Source organism: Oncorhynchus nerka, linkage group LG18 (assembly GCF_034236695.1).
Source record: "Oncorhynchus nerka isolate Pitt River linkage group LG18, Oner_Uvic_2.0, whole genome shotgun sequence".
In the NCBI taxonomy this organism is placed as follows: Eukaryota; Metazoa; Chordata; class Actinopteri; order Salmoniformes; family Salmonidae; genus Oncorhynchus; species Oncorhynchus nerka.
The window spans coordinates 77,068,674-77,092,151 of NC_088413.1; the positions used below are offsets into that span (position 1 = coordinate 77,068,674).

Consider the following 23,478-nt stretch of genomic DNA (forward strand, 5'->3'; position numbering starts at 1 on the left):
CTAACAACAGACACACATACCCTAACAACAGACACTACACCCCTAATAACAGACATATAGACCCTAACAACAGACACACAGACCCTAACAACAGACACACAGACTCTAACAACAGACACACATACCCTGATAACAGACACACAGATCCTAACAACCGACATGCAGACTCCAACAACAGACACCCTGACTCTAACAACAGACACACAGACCCCAACAACAGACACTCATACTCCAACAACAGACACCCTGACTCTAACAACAGACACGCAGACCCTAACAAACACACAGACCCTTACAACAGACACACAGACCCTGACAACAGACACACATACCCTAACAACAGACACTACGCCCCTAATAACAGACATATAGACCCTGACAACAGACACACATACCCATACAACAGACACACATACCCTGACAACAGACACACATACCCATACAACAGACACACAGACCCTGACAACAGACACACATACCCATACAACAGACACACAGACCCTGACAACAGACACACATACCCATACAACAGACACACAGACCCTGACAACAGACACACATACCCTGACAACAGACACTACGCCCCTAATAACAGACATATAGACCCTAACAACAGACACACATACCCTGATAACAGACACACAGATCCTAACAACAGACAGACAGACCCTGCTGTATAGAGACATTATAACTAACAACAGACAGACATCCTGCTGTATAGAGACATTATAACTAACAACAGACAGACCCTGCTGTATAGAGACATTATAACTAACAACAGACAGACATCCTGCTGTATAGAGACATTATAACTAACAACAGACATCCTGCTGTATAGAGACAATATAACTAACAACAGACAGACATCCTGCTGTATAGAGCCATTATAACTAACAACAGACAGACATCCTGCTGTACCTAACTAACAGGTGAATGCCCTGTACCATTGTAGAGACACTGTTAAACTGTGGACATTACCTGTGTAAAGTCACCTGGCAACCCTGGTCCTGGCAACCCTGATAGTGATCAATTAGCTCAGTAGGTAAGGTGATTAGTAGAGGTTGGAACTAAAGTCCATGTACATGTTCACTCCTGGGTTACTAGGGTTACCAGGGTTACCAGGGTTACCAGGCCCCGAACTAACACAACGTGTTCTTATATATAATTATATTTTACAGTATGTAGATAGTCTGTAGATACAGAATCAACAACTGAAATATAGTATATGTTAAAATGTGAATAGTTACTAGAACTGTATAATACACAACTACACGTGTGTTGACATTCCTCATGTTAAAACAGAGTTCATAACCATGAATAAATCTAAAAAGATTGGTGGGTATTTTTTGTTGTTGTCTCAAACGACCTGGGTTATTTATTCCAAACATTGTTTAGCCATCACTAAGGAGGAGACACAGGACATACTGAACTGTGGAGGCGCACTGGAGATCTGATGTTGAGCTGGCACAATGCGTCCTGGCTCGAACTGGAGACACCGTGCGCATTTCTGCATAATATGGTGCCTGACCAGTACCACGCTCTCTACCAGTACATAACCAGTACATAACCAGTACATAACACTGGGTCTGGACTTTTTTCATTCAAGCTGATAAATTGTTTAGCCAGGCTATATACTTGTCAGAATGTGTTAGAACACATTATGATTCAGGTCACTGTGATACTCGTACGTTATTCCCAGGACGTTGATACACTGCCAGCGTATGACATCACATCATCATGACATATCAGCTTACATCTTATCTGCTGTTCTCGTATCCGTCCGTACCTGAAAGAACAGCAGAAGACGAGAGACAGAGGAGGGGATAGAACACAGAGCGCAAACCTTGGTTGACCTTACTTGTAGTGATTGAGGACTTTGGTGGGCCTTACTTGTGGTGATTGAGGACTTTGGTGGGCCTTACTTGTAGTAATTGAGGACTTTGGTGGGCCTTACTTGTAGTAATTTAGGACCTTGGTGGGCCTTACTTGTAGTAATTGAGGACTTTGGTAGGCCTTACTTGTAGTGATGGAGGACTTTGGTGGGCCTTACTTGTGGTGATTGAGGACTTTGGTGGGCCTTACTTGTGGTGATTGAGGCCTTTGGTGGGCCTTACTTGTAGTGATTGAGGACTTTGGTGGGCCTTACTTGTAGTAATTGAGGACTTTGGTGGGCCTTACTTGTAGTAATTTAGGACTTTGGTGGGCCTTACTTGTAGTGATGGAGGACTTTGGTGGGCCTTACTTGTGGTGATTGAGGACTTTGGTAGGCCTTACTTGTAGTGATGGAGGACTTTGGTGGGCCTTACTTGTGGTGATTGAGGACTTTGGTAGGCCTTACTTGTAGTGATGGAGGACTTTGGTGGGCCTTACTTGTGGTGATTGAGGACTTTTGTAGGCCTTACTTGTAGTGATGGAGGACTTTGGTGGTCCTTACTTGTAGTAATTGAGGACTTTGGTAGGCCTTACTTGTAGTGATGGAGGACTTTGGTGGGCCTTACTTGTAGTAATTGAGGACTTTGGTGGGCCTTACTTGTAGTAATTTAGGACTTTGGTGGGCCTTACTTGTAGTAATTGAGGACTTTGGTAGGCCTTACTTGTAGTGATGGAGGACTTTGGTGGGCCTTACTTGTGGTGATTGAGGACTTTGGTGGGCCTTACTTGTGGTGATTGAGGACTTTGGTGGGCCTTACTTGTGGTGATTGAGGCCTTTGGTGGACCTTACTTGTGGTGATGGAGGACTTTGGTGGGCCTTACTTGTAGTGATTGAGGACTTTGGTGGGCCTTACTTGTAGTGATTGAGGACTTTGGTGGGCCTTACTTGTGGTGATTGAGGACTTTGGTCGGCCTTACTTGTGGTGATTGAGGAATTTGGTGGACCTTACTTGGCATCCTCCTCGGCTCCGGCCCAGAGAGAAACACACAGGAATAGTGTCAACACAGACACACAGACACAGTAAGACCATAGCACTGTCTCTTTGTTGTTAGCCCTGGTCGGGTACAGCAGACTGGGATGAATTCCTTCACATTCCCTTTGCCTTCAAGATAAACCCCCTCATCTTGAAGGTACAGACACTGGCCATAGGTTAAACTCCTCCACCACCAACCACTCCCGTGTAAAAAAAAAAAAAAAAAACTATTTGATTGTAGTCACATTATAAAGACAAAATGTTGATAAAATTTAAAAATTAACTGACATTAACGTTTGTCTAGCTCTAGCTAGGAATTGTGGGTTAACTTAACAGACAAACTGATAAATCATGTTTCAGATTGACAACTAGGGCTAGGCTAATTGGTTACTGGGGCCAAGCTTCCTGCCATCCAGGACCTCTATACCAAAGACTCCAGTCATGCTAGACTGTTCTCTCTGCTATCGGCAAGCAGTACCGGAGCACCAATCTAGGTACATAAGGCTCCTTAATAGCTTCTACCCCCAAGCCATAAGACTGCTGAACAGTTAATCAAATGGCTTCCCCGGGTTACTTGCATTGAACCCCCCTTTTTACGCTGCTGCTACTCGCTGTTTATTATCGGTGCATAGACACTTTACCCTTACCTGTACATGTTACCTCAATCACCTCGACTAACCTGTACCCCGGCACATTAACTCGGTAAGTAAGTAAGCATTCACTGTAAGGTCTACACCTGCTGTATTCGGCGTTATGCCTAATCTCGTCTCCAGGCTCAATCGCTAACGCATATAGACAGTTGACAGGGAGAGAGAGAGCCGGGTGGTGGACCACATTATCCCATACCTATATGTTGTTCCAAGGACATCATAGGTCCTATGTGTCCAAGGAACATCAACCTGGTACTGGATAAACCAGCGTTTCCCAAACTCGGTCCTGGGTCCCCCTCTGGGTGCATGTTTTGGTTTTTACCACAGCACTACACAGCTGATTCAAATATTAGGTTTTACAAACTGGGTCAGGGACGGGTTAAACATTTCAGTTACTTGCCAGTTGGTCAGTGCATGATCTGAGTACAGGTCCTGGTAATCCTGCTGGCCCTGCGGCCTTGTGAATTTTGACCTGTTTAAAGGTCTTACTCACATTGGCTATGGAGAGCGTGATCACACAGTCGTCCAGAACAGCGGGTGCTCTCATGCATGCTTCAGTGTTGCTTGCCTCACAGCGACATAGAAGTAATTTAGCTGGTGTGGTAGGATCATGTCACTGGGAAACTCGCGGCTGAGATTCCCTTTGAAGTCTGTAATAGTTTGCCATCCATACCACATCCGACGAGCGTCAGAGCTGGTGTCCTGTATTGCCACTTTGCCTGTTTGATGGTTCATTGGAGGGCATAGCGGGATTTCTCAAAAGCTTCTGGATTAGAGTCCAGCTCCTTGAAAGCAGCAGCTCTACCCTTTAGCTCAGTGCAGATGTTGCCAGATCCATGGCTTCTGGTTGGGGTATGTATGTATGGTCACTGTGGGGATGACTTCATCGATGCACCTGTTAATGAAGCTGGTGACTGAGGTGGTGTACTCCTCAATGCCATAGGAAGAATCCCGGAACATATTCCAGTCTGTGCTAGCAAAACAGTCCTATAGCTTACCATCTGCGTCATCTGACCACTTCCGTATTGACCGAGTCAGTGGTACTTCCTGTTTTAGTTTTTTTTGCTTGTAAGCAGGAATCAGGAGGATAGAATTGTGGTCAGATTTGCCAAATGGAGGGCGAGAGAGAGCCTTTTAAGCGTCTCTGCGTGTGGAGTAAAGGTGATACACTGTATTACCTCACGCTTCACCTCTCCATTCACTGAACCTTCTTCCAGCCGGGACAATGGCAACAATAGACGAAACAAGACAGACACAAAGAACTTCATAATTATCCGCTAGATATATGAATCGTAAAAATAAAATGTGATTTATTTGAACAGCTGCTAAGAAAGCACATGTAGTTATTACTCTTCAAGTTAAAACCGATTGAAATACTTCGTTTGGTGAGAAACACAACACCAAGGTACCTGATGACCTCTGTTGTCTGGAAGCTGTTGCCGCTGTCTGTCTGGAAGCTGTTGCCGCTGTCTGTCTGGAACCTGTTGCCGCTGTTACAGCCTTGAGCGATTACAGCCATGAGTCTTCTTGGGTATGACTCTACAAGCTTGGCACACCTGTATTTGGGGAGTTTCTCCCATTCTTCTCTGCAAATCCTTTCAAGCTTTGTCAGGTTGGATGGAAAGCGTTGCTGCATAGCTGTTTTCAGGTCTCTCCAGAGATGTTTGTTTGGTTTCAAGTCCGGGCTCTGGCTTGGCCACTCAAGGACATTCAGAGACTTGTCCCGAAGCCACACCTGGGTTGACTTGGCTGTGTGCTTAGGGTCGTGTGCTCTGGAGCAGGTTTTCATCAAGGATCTCTCTGTACTTTACTCCGTTCATATTTCCCTCGATCCTGACTAGTCTCCCATTCCCTGCTGCTGAAAAACATCTCCACAGCATGATGCTGCCAACACCATGCTTCACCGTAGGGATGATGCCATGTTTCCTCCAGACGTAATGCTTGGCATTCAGGCCAAAGAGTTAAATCTTGGTTTCATCACACAAGAGAATCTTGTTTCTCATGGTCTGAGAGTCCTTTAGGTCCCTTTTGGCAATCTCCAAGCGGGCTGTCATGTGCTTTTTACAGAGGAGTGGCTTTCGTCTGGCCACTCTACCATAAAGGCCTGATTGGTGGAGTGCTGCAGAGATGGTTGTCCTTCTGAAAGAACTCTGGAGCTTTGTCAGTGACCATCGGGATATTTGTCACCTCCCTGACCAAGGCCCCCATCCCCAGATTGCTCAGTTTGGCCAGGCGGCCAGCTCTAGGAAGAGTCTGGGTGGTTCCCAACTTCTTCCATTTAAGAATGATGAAGAACATTGTTGTCTTGGGGACCTTTAATGCTGCAGAATTTTTTTGATAGCCTTCCCCAGATGTGCCTGTACACAATCCTGTCTCAGAGCTCTACAGACAATTCCTTTGACCTCATGGCTTGGTTGTTGCTCTGAGATGCACTGTCAACTGTGGGACCTTATATAGACATGTGTGTGCCTTTCCAAATCATGTCCAATCAATTGAATTTACCACAGGTGGACTCCCATCAAGTTGAAGAAACATCTCAAGGATGATCAATGGAAACAGGATGCACCTGAGATATATATATATTTTTTAATTTTTTATTGTAGAATAAGGCTGTTACTTAACAAAATGTGGAAAAAGTCAAGGGGTCTGAATACTTTTCCGAATGCACTGTATCTGTGTGTCTGTCTGGAACCTATCATGGTGATGTAATTTCTTGAAAAAAAGTTTTGGTCTCAACACATTGTTATTGGATTTTCAACATTGCAGAACCAAATAAAGAGGTCACCCCGGGACCTTAAACACAACCGATTTTTTAATAAGTAATATGATACAAAGTGCAACATTTGTGACATATGACACGAAATGAATGACGTAGTAAACAATTTGATGAAGTAGTACATAATTTGATGACGTAGTACACAATTTGATGACGTAGTACACAATTTGATGACATAGTACACAATTTGATGACGTAGTACACAATTTGATGATGTAGTACACAATTTGATGACGTAGTGCACAAAAAATGGGGACCACTTTTGGCTCGTGAGCACCACTTTCAAAACTACTGGCTGAAAATTATACATATCTTTAAGTTTGCCACCAGTGAGCTTTCTGTTCTGCACTTTCCTATTGGAACATTGACATCTCGTCAGCTGCTCCAATTCTGTAATGTTTGATGGGTGCCCTACGTCAAGATGGCAAAACACAAGTATAGGGACAAAAGTGGAGGAGAAATTCAGTGGGTCAGACACAAGGCAGGGGCTCCTGACGATTGCGGATTACAAAAAGAAAGCTAGCCACGTCGCGGTCTCCCACGACAGCCTACAGGACAGGCTAAACACCTTTTTCTCAAGAGTCGAGCACAATGACCCTGAGCTGCTGAGGAGAGCCCCTGAGGACAACGTGACTACACACTCAGTCTCCACTGAGGACGTATGTAAGTCATTCAAATGTGTTCAAATCAAATCAATTTATATAGCCCTTCTTACATCAGCTGATATATCAAAATGCTGTACAGAAACCCAGCCTAAAACCCCAAACAACAAGCAATGCAGGTGTAGAAGCACAGTGGCTAGGATAAACTCCCTAGAAAGGCCAAAACCTAGGAAGAAACCTAGAGAGGAACCAGGCTATGAGGGGTGGCCAGTCCTCTTCTGGCTGTGCCAGGTGGAGATTATAACAGAACATGGCCAAGATGTTCAAATGTTCATAAATGACCAGCATGGTCAAATAATAGGTCTGGGACAGGTAGCACGTCCGGTGAACAGGTCAGGATTCCATAGCCGCAGGCAGAACAGTTGAAACTGGAGCAGCAGTACGGCCAGGTGGACTGGGGACAACAAGGAGTCATCATGCCAGGTAGTCCTGAGGCATGGTCCTAGGACTCAGGTCCTCCGAGAGAGAGAAATAAAAAAAGAGAGAAAGAGAGAAAGAGAGAATTAGAGAGAGCATACTTAAATTCACACAGGACACCGAATAGGACAGGAGAAGTACTCCAGATATAACAAACTGACCCTAGCCCCCCGACACATAAACTACTGCAGAATATATACTGGAGGCTGAGACAGGAGGGGTCAGGAGACATTGTGGCCCCATCCGATGATACCCCCAGACAGGGCCAAACAGGCAGGATATAACCCCACCCACTTTGCAAAAGCACAGCCCCCACACTACTACAGGGATATTTTCAACCACCAACTGTTAACCCTCGCGATGCTGCCGGCACGCCCAGATGGTATCTCTAGCCGTGCCCTAGTTGCATGTACAGGCCAGCTGGGAATTGTTGTTCTCTGACATTTTCTCACTCTAGCTCAGGCCGTTATCCCCACCTGCTTCAAGATGTCCACTATCCTTCCCTGTGCCCAAGAAAGAGAAAGTAACTGAACTGAATGACTACTGACCAGTAGCACTCACTTCCCTCATCACGAAGTGCTTCGAGAGGCTAGTCAAAGACCATATCACCTCCTCCCTCCCCGACACACGTGACCCTCTCCAATTCGCCTACTGCCCTGACAGATCCACGGACGACGCAATCGCCATTACACTGCACACTGCCCTCACCCACCTGGACAAAAGGATATGTGTGGGGATACTGTTCATCAACTACAGCTTGGCCTTCAATAACATAGTGTCCTATAAGCTCATTACAAAGCTTACGGCCCTGGGTCTGAACTCCTCACTATGAAACTGGGTCCTGGACTTCCTGACGGGCTGCCCCCAGGTGGTGAAGTTAGGGTGCATTACCTCCTCTACACTGATTCTCAACACAGGGGGCACACAAGAATGCGTCCTCGGTCCCCTCCTGTATTCTCTGTATACCCATGACCGCGAGACAGCCTACGGGAAGGAGGTAGGCACTCTGACGGCGTGGTGCCAGGTTAACAACCTCTCCCTCAATGTTAGCGAAAACAAAAGGAGCTAATTGTTGACTTCAGGAGGAACCAGGCTGGACACGTGCCCGTCCTCATCAACAGGGCCACCATAACTTCAAATTCCTCTGCGTACACATCTCAGAGAAGCTGAAATGGTCTAACCACACGGACACCATACTGAAGAAGGCACGACAGCGACTTTTTAACCTCAGGATGCTGTAGAAATGTGGCCTGTCCCCGAGGGCCCTCACAGTGTTCTACAGGAGCACCATCGAGAGCATTCTGTCGAGATGCATCACAGCCCGGTATGGCACCGCCATGGACCGCAAGGCTCTTCAGAGGGTGATACGTGCAGCTGAGCGCACCAATGGGTACTCACTGCCTGCCCTACAGGACACCTACAACACCAGGTGTCTCAGGAAGGCCAAGAAGAACATCAGGGACCCCCAGCCACCCAAACTGGAGCGTGATGGCCAAAACTGAAAGACTGGCCAGTAGTTTCTACCCTCAGGCTGCTGAATAGCCACCACGAGTCAGCTAACGAGTCAGCTATTAAGTTTATCTGCGTGTCTCTCACAAGGCAGAAGCATAGACTTATAGTTAGGTAAAACAATCATCAGATAAACCTCCACTGAGGAGGACAATTATGTATATGATCACATATTTGGATTAGGAGGAGCAGCACATAGTGTAGTATAATGATGGTGTGTGTTACAGTAGACGGTGTTAGGAGGAGCAGCCCATACGTCCCATTTACATTACATTTACATTTAAGTCATTTAGCAGACGCTCTTATCCAGAGCGACTTACAACTACTTACTACTGTCCCGTAGACAGTCGGTGGACAACAGCTTAATTTCATGTGATTCTTTATAGGTTGTTACCATTCGGCTGCTCTAGTAGTACCCTATATGAAATCCCTTATATCTCTCTCTCTCTCTCTCTCTCTCTCTCTCTCTCTCTCTCTCTCTCTCTCTCTCTCTCTCTCTCTCTCTCTCTCTCTCTCTCTCTCTCTCTCTCTCGTTAGAGAGTAACTCCACCTGGTGGTAGTAAAATATATATGTGTTTGACAGAGGCCTGTACAATAACAGGTCGGAGGATATTGTTATTAAGTATATGCATTATTAGGGGTTTAACGTCACCGTTTATGATGTGTGCTGTATGAGGCCTATTCGCATGCGCAATAAATCAACAATAAACTTGAGAGTACTTCGAAGTCAAAGTTAACTGACTACATTTGAATGACTACAAGACCCAAGATCCGGAAGTATATTTACAAAAAAGGACTCTGACGTCACGCCCCATGAACTTGCAGTATGTACACATTGGACCCTCGAGGAAGTTAGTAAGAGACTATTTTAACCGAAAAATATATATATATATATTAAACAACAATTTAAGTTGATGTAATGTTAGCTTGTTGTTTAGGATTTACATTTAACTAAACGTATAGGCTATTTTTGTGTTGTTGTTGTCGTTTTCTCCTAAATACCGACCATTAGTTAGCGTAGCTGTAGCTATCTAAGTTAGCCAGATGAGTCGCTCCTATCGGACCAATTTCTTCCCAATAGAGCCACAGATAGAACAACTCACTGTCTTTTAAATAGAGCTAGCTAACGATGTTCTCGGTTAGACTAACAAACTAGCTAGAATGACAAACTGTCAGCCATCCCCCGCATATTTAGCAAGCTAGTTAGCTAACGTGTGTGTGTGTGTGTGTGTGTGTGTGTGTGTGTGTGTGTGTGTGTGTGTGTGTGTGTGTGTGTGTGTGTGTGTGTGTGTGTGTGTGAGAGAGAGAGAGAGAGAGAGAGAGAGTCTGATGACACTGATAGTTGTGTCCTTGTCCTTTGGAGGAAGAGGAATATGACCAGCCTACACGCGGTATAGATCAGTGCTTCGCCCACAGAGGGAACTGCGACTAACTGACAGCGAGGAAGAATGCCGAGGAGAAAACAATCAAACCCACAGCCCGTCAAATGTAAGTACAGTTTTATAGCCTTTTCTACCTACTATAGTCATGGTATTGAGTGGGTGGCGAAGGAGTTATCACAAAACTAACTAGCTGGTTGTCCTTGAGTTTTCACATATTTCAATGTCTGATATGGATTGCTACTTGTACCTTCTAGAGGAGTGCTCATGTTGCTTACTAGATCAACTGTAATCCATACTTGTACCTTCTAGAGGAGTGCTCATGTTGCTTACTAGATCAACTGTAACCCATACTTGTACTGATTTGAATGAAGTCTTGGGTTTGGGTATATACAACTTGGATACAGGATTAGATCATATAGTTACAGAGTTGATGTGTACTTCAATTGTTAAACCTCTGTTAGCTTCCAGAACTGTAATGTCTCTCTCTCTGTCTCTCTCTCTCTCTCTCTCTCTCTCTCTCGCTCTGTCTCTCTCTCTCTCTCTCTCTCTCTCTCTCTCTGTCTCTCTCTGTCTCTCTCTCTCTGTCTCTCTCTGTCTCTCTCTCTCTCATCATGCCTGTGTGCATGGTTGGGTGTCATCCTCCTCTCTTCGTCCTCATGAATGTGTGTATCCCATCCTGTGTGTGAGTTATCTCATCTCTTCCTCCCTTCCTCCTCTCTGCTTCCTGTCTCTACTTCCCCTCCCTGACCTCTCCTCCCTCCCTCCTCTCAATCTCCTCCTGCCCCCTCTTCCCCCCCTCTTTCTCTCACTCTTCCCTTGCTTCCTCCCTTCCTTTCTCTCCCTCCTTCTCCCCTTGCTTCCTCCCTCTCCCTTCCTCTTTCTCTCCCTCCTTCTCCCCTGCCTCTCCTCTTCAATCACCCCACAGTGGTATATTAGTGTGATAAAGGTTATTGTGTATTCCAGTAGACAGTGTAGTATAATGATGGTGTGTATTACAGTAGACGGTGTAGTATAATGATGGTGTGTTTAGTATAATGATGGTGTGTATTACAGTAGACAGTGTAGTATAATGATGGTGTGTATTACAGTAGACAGTGTAGTATAATGATGGTGTGTATTACAGTAGACAGTGTAGTATAATGATGGTGTGTAGTATAATGATGGTGTGTAGTATAATTATGGTGTGTAGTATAATGATGGTGTGTATTACAGTAGACAGTGTAGTATAATGATGGTGTTTAGTATAATGATGGTGTGTAGTATAATGATGGTGTGTATTACAGTAGACAGTGTAGTATAATGATGGTGTGTATTACAGTAGACAGTGTAGTATAATGATGGTGTGTAGTATAATGATGGTGTGTATTACAGTAGACAGTGTAGTATAATGATGGTGTGTAGTACAGTAGACAGTAGTATAATGATGGTGTGTAGTACAGTAGACAGTAGTATAATGATGGTGTGTAGTATAATGATGGTGTGTAGTATAATGATGGTGTGTAGTATAACGATGGTGTGTAGTATAATGATGGTGTGTAGTATAATGATGGTGTGTAGTATAATGATGGTGTGTATTACAGTAGACAGTGTAGTATAATGATGGTGTGTATTACAGTAGACAGTGTAGTATAATGATGGTGTGTATTACAGTAGACAGTGTAGTATAATGATGGTGTGTAGTATAATGATGGTGTGTATTACAGTAGACAGTGTAGTATAATGATGGTGTGTATTACAGTAGACAGTGTAGTATAATGATGGTGTGTATTACAGTAGACAGTGTAGTATAATGATGGTGTGTATTACAGTAGACAGTGTAGTATAATGATGGTGTGTAGTATAATGATGGTGTGTAGTATAATGATGGTGTGTATTACAGTAGACAGTGTAGTATAATGATGGTGTGTAGTATAATGATGGTGTGTATTACAGTAGACAGTGTAGTATAATGATGGTGTGTATTACAGTAGACAGTGTAGTATAATGATGGTGTGTATTACAGTAGACAGTGTAGTATAATGATGGTGTGTATTACAGTAGACAGTGTAGTATAATGATGGTGTGTATAGTATAATGATGGTGTGTATTACAGTAGACAGTGTAGTATAATGATGGTGTGTGTAGTATAATGATGGTGTGTATTACAGTAGACAGTGTAGTATAATGATGGTGTGTAGTATAATGATGGTGTGTAGTATAATGATGGTGTGTGTAGTATAATGATGGTGTGTATTACAGTAGACAGTGTAGTATAATGATGGTGTGTGTAGTATAATGATGGTGTGTATTACAGTAGACAGTGTAGTATAATGATGGTGTGTGTAGTATAATGATGGTGTGTATTACAGTAGACAGTGTAGTATAATGATGGTGTGTAGTATAATGATGGTGTGTATTACAGTAGACAGTGTAGTATAATGATGGTGTGTGTAGTATAATGATGGTGTGTATTACAGTAGACAGTGTAGTATAATGATGGTGTGTGTAGTATAATGATGGTGTGTATTACAGTAGACAGTGTAGTATAATGATGGTGTGTATTACAGTAGACAGTGTAGTATAATGATGGTGTGCATTACAGTAGACAGTGTAGTATAATGATGGTGTGTAGTATAATGATGGTGTGTATTACAGTAGACAGTGTAGTATAATGATGGTGTGTGTAGTATAATGATGGTGTGTATTACAGTAGACAGTGTAGTATAATGATGGTGTGTATTACAGTAGACAGTGTAGTATAATGATGGTGTGTATTACAGTAGACAGTAGTATAATGATGGTGTGTAGTACAGTAGACAGTGTAGTATAATGATGGTGTGTAGTATAATGATGGTGTGTAGTACAGTAGACAGTGTAGTATAATGATGGTGTGTAGTATAATGATGGTGTGTATTACAGTAGACAGTGTAGTATAATGATGGTGTGTATTACAGTAGACAGTGTAGTATAATGATGGTGTGTATTACAGTAGACAGTGTAGTATAATGATGGTGTGTAGTACAGTAGACAGTGTAGTATAATTATGGTGTGTAGTATAATGATGGTGTGTAGTATAATGATGGTGTGTAGTATAATGATGGTGTGTATTACAGTAGACAGTGTAGTATAATGATGGTGTGTATTACAGTAGACAGTGTAGTATAATGATGGTGTGTAGTATAATGATGGTGTGTAGTACAGTAGACAGTGTAGTATAATGATGGTGTGTATTACAGTAGACAGTGTAGTATAATGATGGTGTGTATTACAGTAGACAGTAGTATAATGATGGTGTGTAGTACAGTAGACAGTGTAGTATAATGATGGTGTGTAGTATAATGATGGTGTGTAGTACAGTAGACAGTGTAGTATAATGATGGTGTGTAGTATAATGATGGTGTGTAGTACAGTAGACAGTGTAGTATAATGATGGTGTGTATTACAGTAGACAGTGTAGTATAATTATGGTGTGTATTACAGTAGACAGTGTAGTATAATGATGGTGTGTAGTATAATGATGGTGTGTAGTACAGTAGACAGTGTAGTATAATGATGGTGTGTATTACAGTAGACAGTGTAGTATAATGATGGTGTGTATTACAGTAGACCGTAGTATAATGATGGTGTGTAGTACAGTAGACAGTGTAGTATAATGATGGTGTGTAGTATAATGATGGTGTGTAGTACAGTAGACAGTGTAGTATAATGATGGTGTGTAGTATAATGATGGTGTGTATTACAGTAGACAGTGTAGTATAATGATGGTGTGTAGTACAGTAGACAGTAGTATAATGATGGTGTGTAGTACAGTAGACAGTAGTATAATGATGGTGTGTAGTACAGTAGACAGTGTAGTATAATGATGGTGTGTATTACAGTAGACAGTGTAGTATAATGATGGTGTGCATTACAGTAGACAGTGTAGTATAATGATGGTGTGTAGTATAATGATGGTGTGTATTACAGTAGACAGTGTAGTATAATGATGGTGTGTTTAGTATAATGATGGTGTGTATTACAGTAGACAGTGTAGTATAATGATGGTGTGTATTACAGTAGACAGTGTAGTATAATGATGGTGTGTTTAGTATAATGATGGTGTGTATTACAGTAGACAGTGTAGTATAATGATGGTGTGTATTACAGTAGACAGTGTAGTATAATGATGGTGTGTATTACAGTAGACAGTGTAGTATAATGATGGTGTGTAGTATAATGGTGTGTATTACAGTAGACAGTGTAGTATAATGATGCTGTGTGTGTAGTAAAATGTTGTGTGTATGTAGTATAATGATTGTGTGTGTGTGTGTGTGTGATATAGTAGACGGTGTGGAGTGTCAACCAGGATGCTTGGTTCTGGACAGTGACTTCCTGCTTAGTGGAGAGCTCTGTGAGTTTGGAGACACAGAGATCATGGGGCTGGACAGAGACACAGGTCAGACACACACACACACACACTTACACATATACACAAACACGGACCAATTTGATCTCATAGTTTCACTTCCGAAATTATGGATGAACGTCTATTTTGTGATGCATTAGTTCTGCGTGGTTACAGGTTTACTTCCCGAACGGTAACGGTAAACGGGGTTAATTCTGCATAGTTAAAACGGGGTTAATTCAGCATAGTTAAAACAGGGTTAATTCAGCATAGTTAAAACAGGGTTAATTCAGCATAGTTAAAACGGGGTTAATTCTGCATAGTTAAAACAGGGTTAATTCAGCATAGTTAAAACGGGGTTAATTCAGCATAGTTAAAACGGGGTTAATTCTGCATAGTTAAAACGGGGTTAATCCTGCATAGTTAAAACGGGGTTAATTCTGCATAGTTAAAACGGGGTTAATTCTGCATAGTTAAAACGGGGTTAATTCTGCATAGTTAAAACGGGGTTAATTCTGCATAGTTAAAACGGGGTTAATTCTGCATAGATAAAACGGGGTTAATTCTGCATAGTTAAAACGGGGTTAATTCTGCATAGTTAAAACGGGGTTAATTCTGCATAGTTAAAACGGGGTTGATTCTGCAAATAGAAACAACTCGAAAGGTTGAAGCGTAGGTATTAAAGTCCGAGGGGTTAACCCCCTAGAGTCTATGTCCACGCCCCTGTGGGAATTCTATTAGCATAATAAAACAATCATTTACATTTACATTTAAGTCATTTAGCAGACGCTCTTATCCAGAGCGACTTACAAATCCCTGTTTAAAATCCATCAGTTTAAGATAGAGATATCACCTTTTGTTGCATTGGATTGCGTTTCAATCCCACAGCATCCACCGATGTCTCACTTCCCCATCTGCAGTGAAAGGTGACCGAGCTAGAGCAGTGTTTGTCAGACCGAGAGACATCCAGAAAATCATTATTCTCACAAAATTGGTTTTGTAAAATCCGAATGGTTTGGCCTTCAAAACTATTATGAAAAGAAGACGAGACTCTCACAAACATGACGGTGTTCTCTGGGTTTCTCTACGACCCACAAGAGTCTTGGGACCCGTCTGAATCCGGTACCGCTGATCTGCCAACCTCTGTCTGTGGCGAACCTTTTGGGTTACACACTAATATGGACCCGTCTGAATCCGGTACCGCTGATCTGCCAACCTCTGTCTGTGGCGAACAGGTTGGGTTACACACTAATATGGACCCGTCTGAATCCGGTACCGCTGATCTGCCAACCTCTGTCTGTGGCGAACCTTTTGGGTTACACACTAATATGGACCCGTCTGAATCCGGTACCGCTGATCTGCCAACCTCTGTCTGTGGCGAACCTTTTGGGTTACACACTAATATGGACCCGTCTGAATCCGGTACCGCTGATCTGCCAACCTCTGTCTGTGGCGAACAGGTTGGGTTACACACTAATATGGACCCGTCTGAATCCGGTACCGCTGATCTGCCAACCTCTGTCTGTGGCGAACCTTTTGGGTTACACACTAATATGGACCCGTCTGAATCCGGTACCGCTGATCTGCCAGCGCTCTTCGCCTCCGAGCATCACACCAGTGCTCTGCAATAGTTTTCAAAACATTTTATATATATTTTTTGTAGGTCGATATCGATGTCCTCAGGACCTTTTCCGATGTCCGCAATAGAATGCTATTTCTAGGGACCAATAGAATGCTGTTTCTAGTGACTAATAGAATGCTATTTCTAGTGACCAATAGAATGCTATTTCTAGTGACCAATAGAATGCTGTTTCTAGTGACTAATAGAATGCTATTTCTAGTGACCAATAGAATGCTTTTTCTAGTGACCAATAGAATGCTATTTCTAGTGACCAATAGCATGCTATTTCTAGTGACCAATAGAATGCTATTTCTAGTGACCAATAGAATGCTATTTCTAGTGACCAATATAATGCTATTTCTAGTGACCAATATAATGCTGTTTCTAGGGACTACTAATAGAATGCTATTTCTAGTGACCAATAGAATGCTATTTCTAGGAACCAATAGAATACTATTTATAGTGACCAATAGAATGCTATTTCTAGGGACCAATATAATGCTATTTCTAGGGACCAATAGAATGCTATTTCTAGGGACCAATAGAATGCTATTTCTAGGGACCAATAGAATGCTATTTCTGGGGACCAATAGAATGCTATTTCTAGGGACCAATAGAATCCTATTTCTAGGGACCAATAGAATGCTATTTCTAGTCACCAGTAGAATGCTTTTTCTAGTGACCAATAGGATGCTTTTTCTGGTGACCAATAGGATGCTTTTTCTAGTGACCAGGCTGACACTGACAAGTACACAGACACACACTTACAGGGCATTCGGAAAATGTTCAGACCCCTTGACTTTTTCAACATTTTGTTATGTTACAGCCTTATTCTAAAATTGATTAAATCATTTTTCCCTTCATCAATCTAAAAAACAATACCCAATTTAAAAAATAGGTTTTTAGACATTTTTGCAAATGTAAAAAAACTCAACTTTAAATATCAGATTTACATAAGTATTCATACCCATTGCTCGGTACTTTGTTGAAGCACCTTTGACAGCGATTACAGCCTTGACTCTTCTTGGGTATGACGCTACAAACTTGTCACACCTGTATTTAGGGAGTTTCTCCCATTCTTCTCTGCAGATCCTCTCAAGCTCTGTCGGGTTAGATGGGGAGGTCTCTCCAGAGATGTTCGATCGGATTCTGGCTGGGCCACTCAAGGACATTGAGACTTTTCCCAAAGCCACTCCTACATTATCTTGGCTGTGTGCTTAGGTTTGTTGTCCTGTTGGAAGGTGAACCTTCACCCCAGTCTGAAGTCCTGAGCGCTCTGGAGCAAGGATCTCTTTGTACTCTGCTTCGTTCATCTTTCCCTCGATCCTGACCAGTCTCTCAGTCCCTGCCGCTGAAAAACATCCATGCTTCACCGTAGGGATGGTATTGGCCAGATGCTGAGCGGTGCATGGTTTCCTCCAGTCGTGACATTTGGCATTCAAGCCAAAGAGTTCAATCTTGGTTTCATCAGACCAGAGAATCTTGTTTCTCGTGATCTGAGAGTCTTTAGGTGCCTTTTGGCAAACTCCAAGCAGGCAGTCATGTGCCTTTTACTAAGGAGTGGCTTCCGTCTGGCCACACTACCATAAAGGCCTGATTGGTGGAGTGCTGCGGAGATGGTTGTCCTTCTGGAAGGTTCTCCCATCTCCACAGAGGAACTCTGGAGCTCTGTCAGAGTGACCATTGGATTCTTGGTCAACTCCCTGACCAAGGCCCTTCTCCCCCGATTGCTCAGTTTGGCCGGGCGGCCAGCTCCAGGAAGAGTCTTGGTGGTTCCAAACTTCTTCCATTTAAGAATGATGGAGGCCACTGTGTTCTTGGGGACCTTCAATAAAGAAAGATCTCAAGGATGATCGACGGAAACAGTATGCACCTGAGCTTAATGTTGAAACTAATGAATACTAATGTAAATAAGGTATTTCTGTATTTTTATTTTTGTATAAATTTGCAAACATTTCTAAACCTGTTTTCGCTTTGTCGTTATGGGGTATTGTGTGTAGATGGAGGAATTTCTTTCATTTAATCCATTTTAGAATAAGGCTGTGTAACTTAACAAAACGTGGAAAAAGTCCAGGGGTCTGAATGCTTTCCGAATGCATTGAATATGGTTTTACGAGTCCTTGACACAATGCTGTTGTGTGTTCCTTCTCTCTCTCTCCCTCCTTCTCTCTCTCTCCGTCTCTCCTCTGCTCTCTTCCTCTCTCTCTACCTCTTTCTCTCCTCTCTTTGTCCTCGCTCTAGCACTCTCCCTCCTTCTCTCTCTCCCTCCTTCCCTCTCTCTCCCTCCTTCTCTCTCTCACTCTTCCCTCTCTCTCTCCTTCTCTCTATCCCTCCTTCTCTCTCTCTCTCTCTCCTTCTCTCTATCCCTCCTTCTCTCTCCCTCCTTCTCTCTCTCTCTCCTTCTCTCTCTCCCTCCTCTCTCTCTCTCCCTCTCTCTCCTTCTCTCTCTCCCTCCTCTCTCTCTCTCCCCTCCTTCTCTCTCTCCCTCCTCTCTCTCTCTCCCTCCTTCTCTCTCTCTCTCCCTCCTTCTCTCTCTCTATCAGGTATGACAGTGTTCTCTCTGAGTGATGACGGCACCAGCCTTCCAGCTTCGGGTGACTCAGCCTTCCCAGCATTCCTCTCCTGTAAGGGGTGCCGCCAATTGATGGGGGCCGACCTTGACCTGGGAGCAGGACTTGACTTGGGGGCGGGACTCTACTGCCTGAGCTGCGAAGAGGGCCTCCAATCAGAATCACACACAGCCATGGAGGATACCTCACAGGGGGAGGAGTCAACCCCGGCTGTCCAATCCAGTGGGGGGAAGAACAGGAAGAGGAGTAAGGCGGGTGATGAAGAAGTCTGTATGAAGCTGTACACGTGCTCCCTGTGTAGTTTCTCCTCTCGCTACTCCAACCATCTCAAACGCCACATGAGAACCCATGACGGAGAGAAGCCCTACCGCTGTCCCCACTGCCCCTATGCCTCTACACAGAGGGTGAACCTGCAGAGACACACACGCACACACACCGGGGAGAAGCCCTACCTCTGCCATGCCTGCAGCTATGCCTGTAGTTCCCTGGGGAACCTGCGGAGGCACCAGCGCTCGCACAGCCAGGAGCCTCAGCCCCAGCCGCAGCGCACACACACACTGAAGAGACGCAGCAGACGAAAACACACACACAGAGAAAACGGTGAAGGTAAGGGCATACAGTCAGACGAGTACACAGACACACTTAGACACACACACACACACACACACACTTAGACACACACACAAACACACACACACTTAGACACACACACACACACACTTAGACACATACACAAACACACACACACATACACACATACATACACACACACACACACACACACACACACACACACACACACACACACACACACACACACACACACACACACACAGAGGTAATATGTTCCAGAAAAGAGGATGGTTTCTTTTGAAAGTTCTAGTCTGTAGCTCAAGAGTGAAAGGAGAAGTGTTGGTTAACTTCCTGAAACTGCAGTTTAAAAAGAGGAAGAAGCTCTGTTTGGTTGGCTGGTTACTGGACTAAAGGTCGTGTGTGTGTGTGTGTGTGTGTGTGTGTGTGTGTGTGTGTGTGTGTGTACTGTTCTCTCCTCCAGATGCCATTTTGTCAGACCTGACAGTGTGTGTGAGGGAGGACTCTGATTTCCTCCAGTCCCTAGGGGGTGTAGCCTCTCCCTCCCTCCCCCCCTCCGCCCCTCTCCCTGACCTCCTCTTCCCCCTCTGTTGTCGCTCCTGTGGCCTCACCCTGGAAGGAGAGGCGGAGGGCAGAGGACAGATGTGTAGTCAATGTTCTGAGTTTGTCCTCTCTAAGGATATAGGCTCCTCCAGCCCCACTGACACAGACTCGCACACAGTCCTGCCGGGGGCCAGTAAGCTGTATCGCTGCCCTCTCTGCCCCTTCCTCTCCCTCTACTCCAACCACCTGGCCCGACACGCCCACACCCACAGCGGGGAGAAGCCCCACCGCTGCCCCCAGTGCCCTTATGCCTCGGCCCACCTGGACAACCTGAAACGCCACCTCCGGGTCCACACGGGGGAGAAGCCCTACCGCTGTCCCCAGTGCTCGTACGCCTGTGGGAACCTGGCCAACCTGAGGCGCCATGAGAGGATTCACTCTGGAGCCAAGCCGTTCCACTGCTCTGTGTGTGGCTACAGCTGTAACCAGAGTATGAACCTGAAGAGACACATGTTGAGACACACGGGGGAGAAGCCGTATGGCTGTGCTGAGTGTGACTACACTACGGGACACTGGGACAACTACAAACGTCATCAGAGGAAACACGGACACAACACACACAGCTGGGACAAACACACACACCAGGACACTACAGCAGACAGCAACACACAGCACTGAGACACACACACACACACACACTCCACTGAGACACACACACACACACTCCACTGAGACACACACACACCACTGAGACACACACAGCACTGAGACACACACAGCACTGAGACACACACACACATATTCCACTGAGACACACACACACACTCCACTGAGACACACACACACACCACTGAGACACACACACACACCACTGAGACACACACACACACACCACTGAGACACACACACACAGCACTGAGACACACACACACACAGCACTGAGACACACAGCACTGAGACACACACGCACACAGCACTGAGACACACACACACACACATAGCACTGAGACACACACACACATAGCACTGAGACACACACACATACACACATAGCACTGAGACACACACACAGCACTGACACATACACACACACCTCTCCCTGGTTATGGTTCCCTGTTCCTTGAATTCAGTGTTGGTGTGTGTGTGTGTGTGTGTGTGTGTGTGTGTGTGTGTGTGTGTGTGTGTGTGTGTGTGTGTTACAATGGTAACCCCGACCCCTATCTCTGCTCTCCCTCAGAGGGGCGGGACTTATCTCAGGAACCTTTTAGAGGCGGAGCTACATGTGCTGGTTTCCTGGATCTGAACACTGCACTGGCCTTAGGGCATTAAATGGTGTGTCTGTGGGATTCAAGATTCATCCTTTTATTTTTGAATGGTTAAATGTTGTAGATGCGTTGTTTGAAAATTGTATGTTTTGATTGAGATTTAGGCCATTTCTAAATTGTATATTCCAAAAACAAAAATCTGTAAAGAATGTAATTGTGAAACAGATAAAGAGTTTATTTTTTGCAACAAAAGCCTTACACCCCTGCCGATTGTAAGGCTACTCAGAGAACAGACAGGACCCCTGTTGATTGTAAGGCTACTCAGAGAACAGACAGGACCCCTGCTGATTGTAAGGCTACACAGAGAACAGACAGGACCCCTGCTGATTGTAAGGCTACTCAGAGAACAGACAGGACACCTGTTGATTGTAAGGCTACTCAGAGAACAGACAGGACCCCTGTTGATTGTAAGGCTACTCAGAGAACAGACAGGACCCCTGCTGATTGTAAGGCTACTCAGAGAACAGACAGGACCCCTGTTGATTGTAAGGCTACTCAGAGAACAGACAGGACCCCTGTTGATTGTAAGGCTACTCAGAGAACAGACAGGACCCCTGTTGATTGTAAGGCTACTCAGAGAACAGACAGGACCCCTGTTGATTGTAAGGCTACTCAGAGAACAGACAGGACCACATTAACTGTCTGTACATTGTGCCTTCTACATCTCTAGTACTAAAATAAAAAACTTTTGACAGAAGTGTTTTGTTTTTTGTAGGTTTTGTACTCGTGATAGGAGTGGTGATGGTCGTCTATCTTTTGAGGTATGTCTTTCTGTCAAGTTAGATGATGATGAAATATATATATATATATATAAAGTGCTGTAATTTTTACACCGTTCACCCGATTTGGATGTAAATCCCCTCAAATTAAAGCTACACATTTCAACTCCAATATGCTGTTGTAGACAGCCAAAATAATAATAACTTGGTCAATGTCCAAATATTTATGGACCTGACTGTATATATCTATTTAGACGATGGTGAAATATATATACACTGCTCAAAAAAATAAAGGGAACACTAAAATAACACGTCCTAGATCTGAATGAATGAAATATTCTTATTAAATACTTTTTTCTTTACATAGTTGAATGTGCTGACAACAAAATCACACAAAAATTATCAATGGAAATCAAATTTAACAACCCATGGAGGTCTGGATTTGGAGTCACACTCAAAATTAAAGTGGAAAACCACACTACAAGCTGAGCCAACTTTGATGTAATGTCCTTAAAACAAGTCAAAATGCGGCTCAGTAGTGTGTGTGGCCTCCATGTGCCTGTATGACCTCCCTACAACGCCTGGGCATGCTCCTGATGAGGTGGCGGATGGTCTCCTGAGGGATCTCCTCCCAGACCTGGACTAAAGCATCCGCCAACTCCTGGACAGTCTGTGGTGCAACATGGCGTTGGTGGATGGAGCGAGACATGATGTCCCAGATGTGCTCAATTGGATTCAGGTCTGGGGAACGGGCGGGCCAGTCCATAGCATCAATGCCTTCCTCTTGCAGGAACTGCTGACACACTCCAGCCACATGAGGTCTAGTATTGTCTTGCATTAGGAGGAACCCAGGGCCAACCACACCAGTATATGGTCTCACAAGAGGTCTGAGGATCTCATCTCGGTACCTAATGGCAGTCAGGCTTCCTCTGGGAAGCACATGGAGGGCTGTGCGCCCCCCCCTCCCCAAAGAAATGCCACCCCACACCATCACTGACCCACCGCCAAACCGGTCATGCTGGAGGATGTTGCAGGCAGCAGAATGTTCTCCACGGTGTCTCCAGACTGTCACGTCTGTCACATGTGCTTAGTGTGAACCTGTTTTCATCTGTGAAGAGCACAGGGCGCCAGTGGCGAATTTGCCAATCTTGGTGTTCTCTGGCAAATGCCAAACGTCCTGCACGGTGTTGGGCTGTAAGCATAACCCCCACCTGTGGACGTCGGGCCCTCATACCACCCTCATGGAGTCTGTTTCTGACCGTTTGAGCAGACACCTGCACATTTGTGGCCTGCTGGAGGTCATTTTGCAGGGCTCTGGCAGTGCTCCTCCTGCTCCTCCTTGCACAAAGGCAGAGGTAGCGGTCCTGCTGGGTTGTTGCCCTCCTACGGCCTCCTCCACGTCTCATGATGTACTGGTCTGTCTCCTGGTAGCGCCTCCATGCTC

At 44.5% G+C, this 23,478-nt stretch overlaps 1 protein-coding gene across 4 annotated transcripts; it reads left to right on the forward strand.

The window, feature by feature from the left end:
• Positions 1-9,690: 9,690 nt before the first annotated feature.
• On the forward strand, positions 9,691-22,012 carry LOC115120913 (zinc finger protein 513-like). 4 transcript variants are annotated; one of them, XM_029649896.2, is made up of 5 exons: positions 9,691-9,771; positions 10,284-10,408; positions 14,603-14,716; positions 18,830-19,462; positions 19,911-22,012. In XM_029649896.2, exons 2-5 carry the CDS (start codon positions 10,369-10,371, stop codon positions 20,666-20,668), a joined length of 1,545 nt encoding a protein of 514 aa, XP_029505756.1. In that variant the 5' UTR covers positions 9,691-9,771; positions 10,284-10,368; the 3' UTR covers positions 20,669-22,012. The 4 variants fall into 4 exon arrangements, with proteins under 4 accessions (XP_029505756.1, XP_029505757.1, XP_029505758.1 ...); XM_029649897.2 differs by having other exon boundaries at positions 9,728-9,775; XM_029649898.2 differs by lacking the exon at positions 9,691-9,771 and having other exon boundaries at positions 9,791-10,408; positions 14,606-14,716.
• Positions 22,013-23,478: the final 1,466 nt, after the last annotated feature.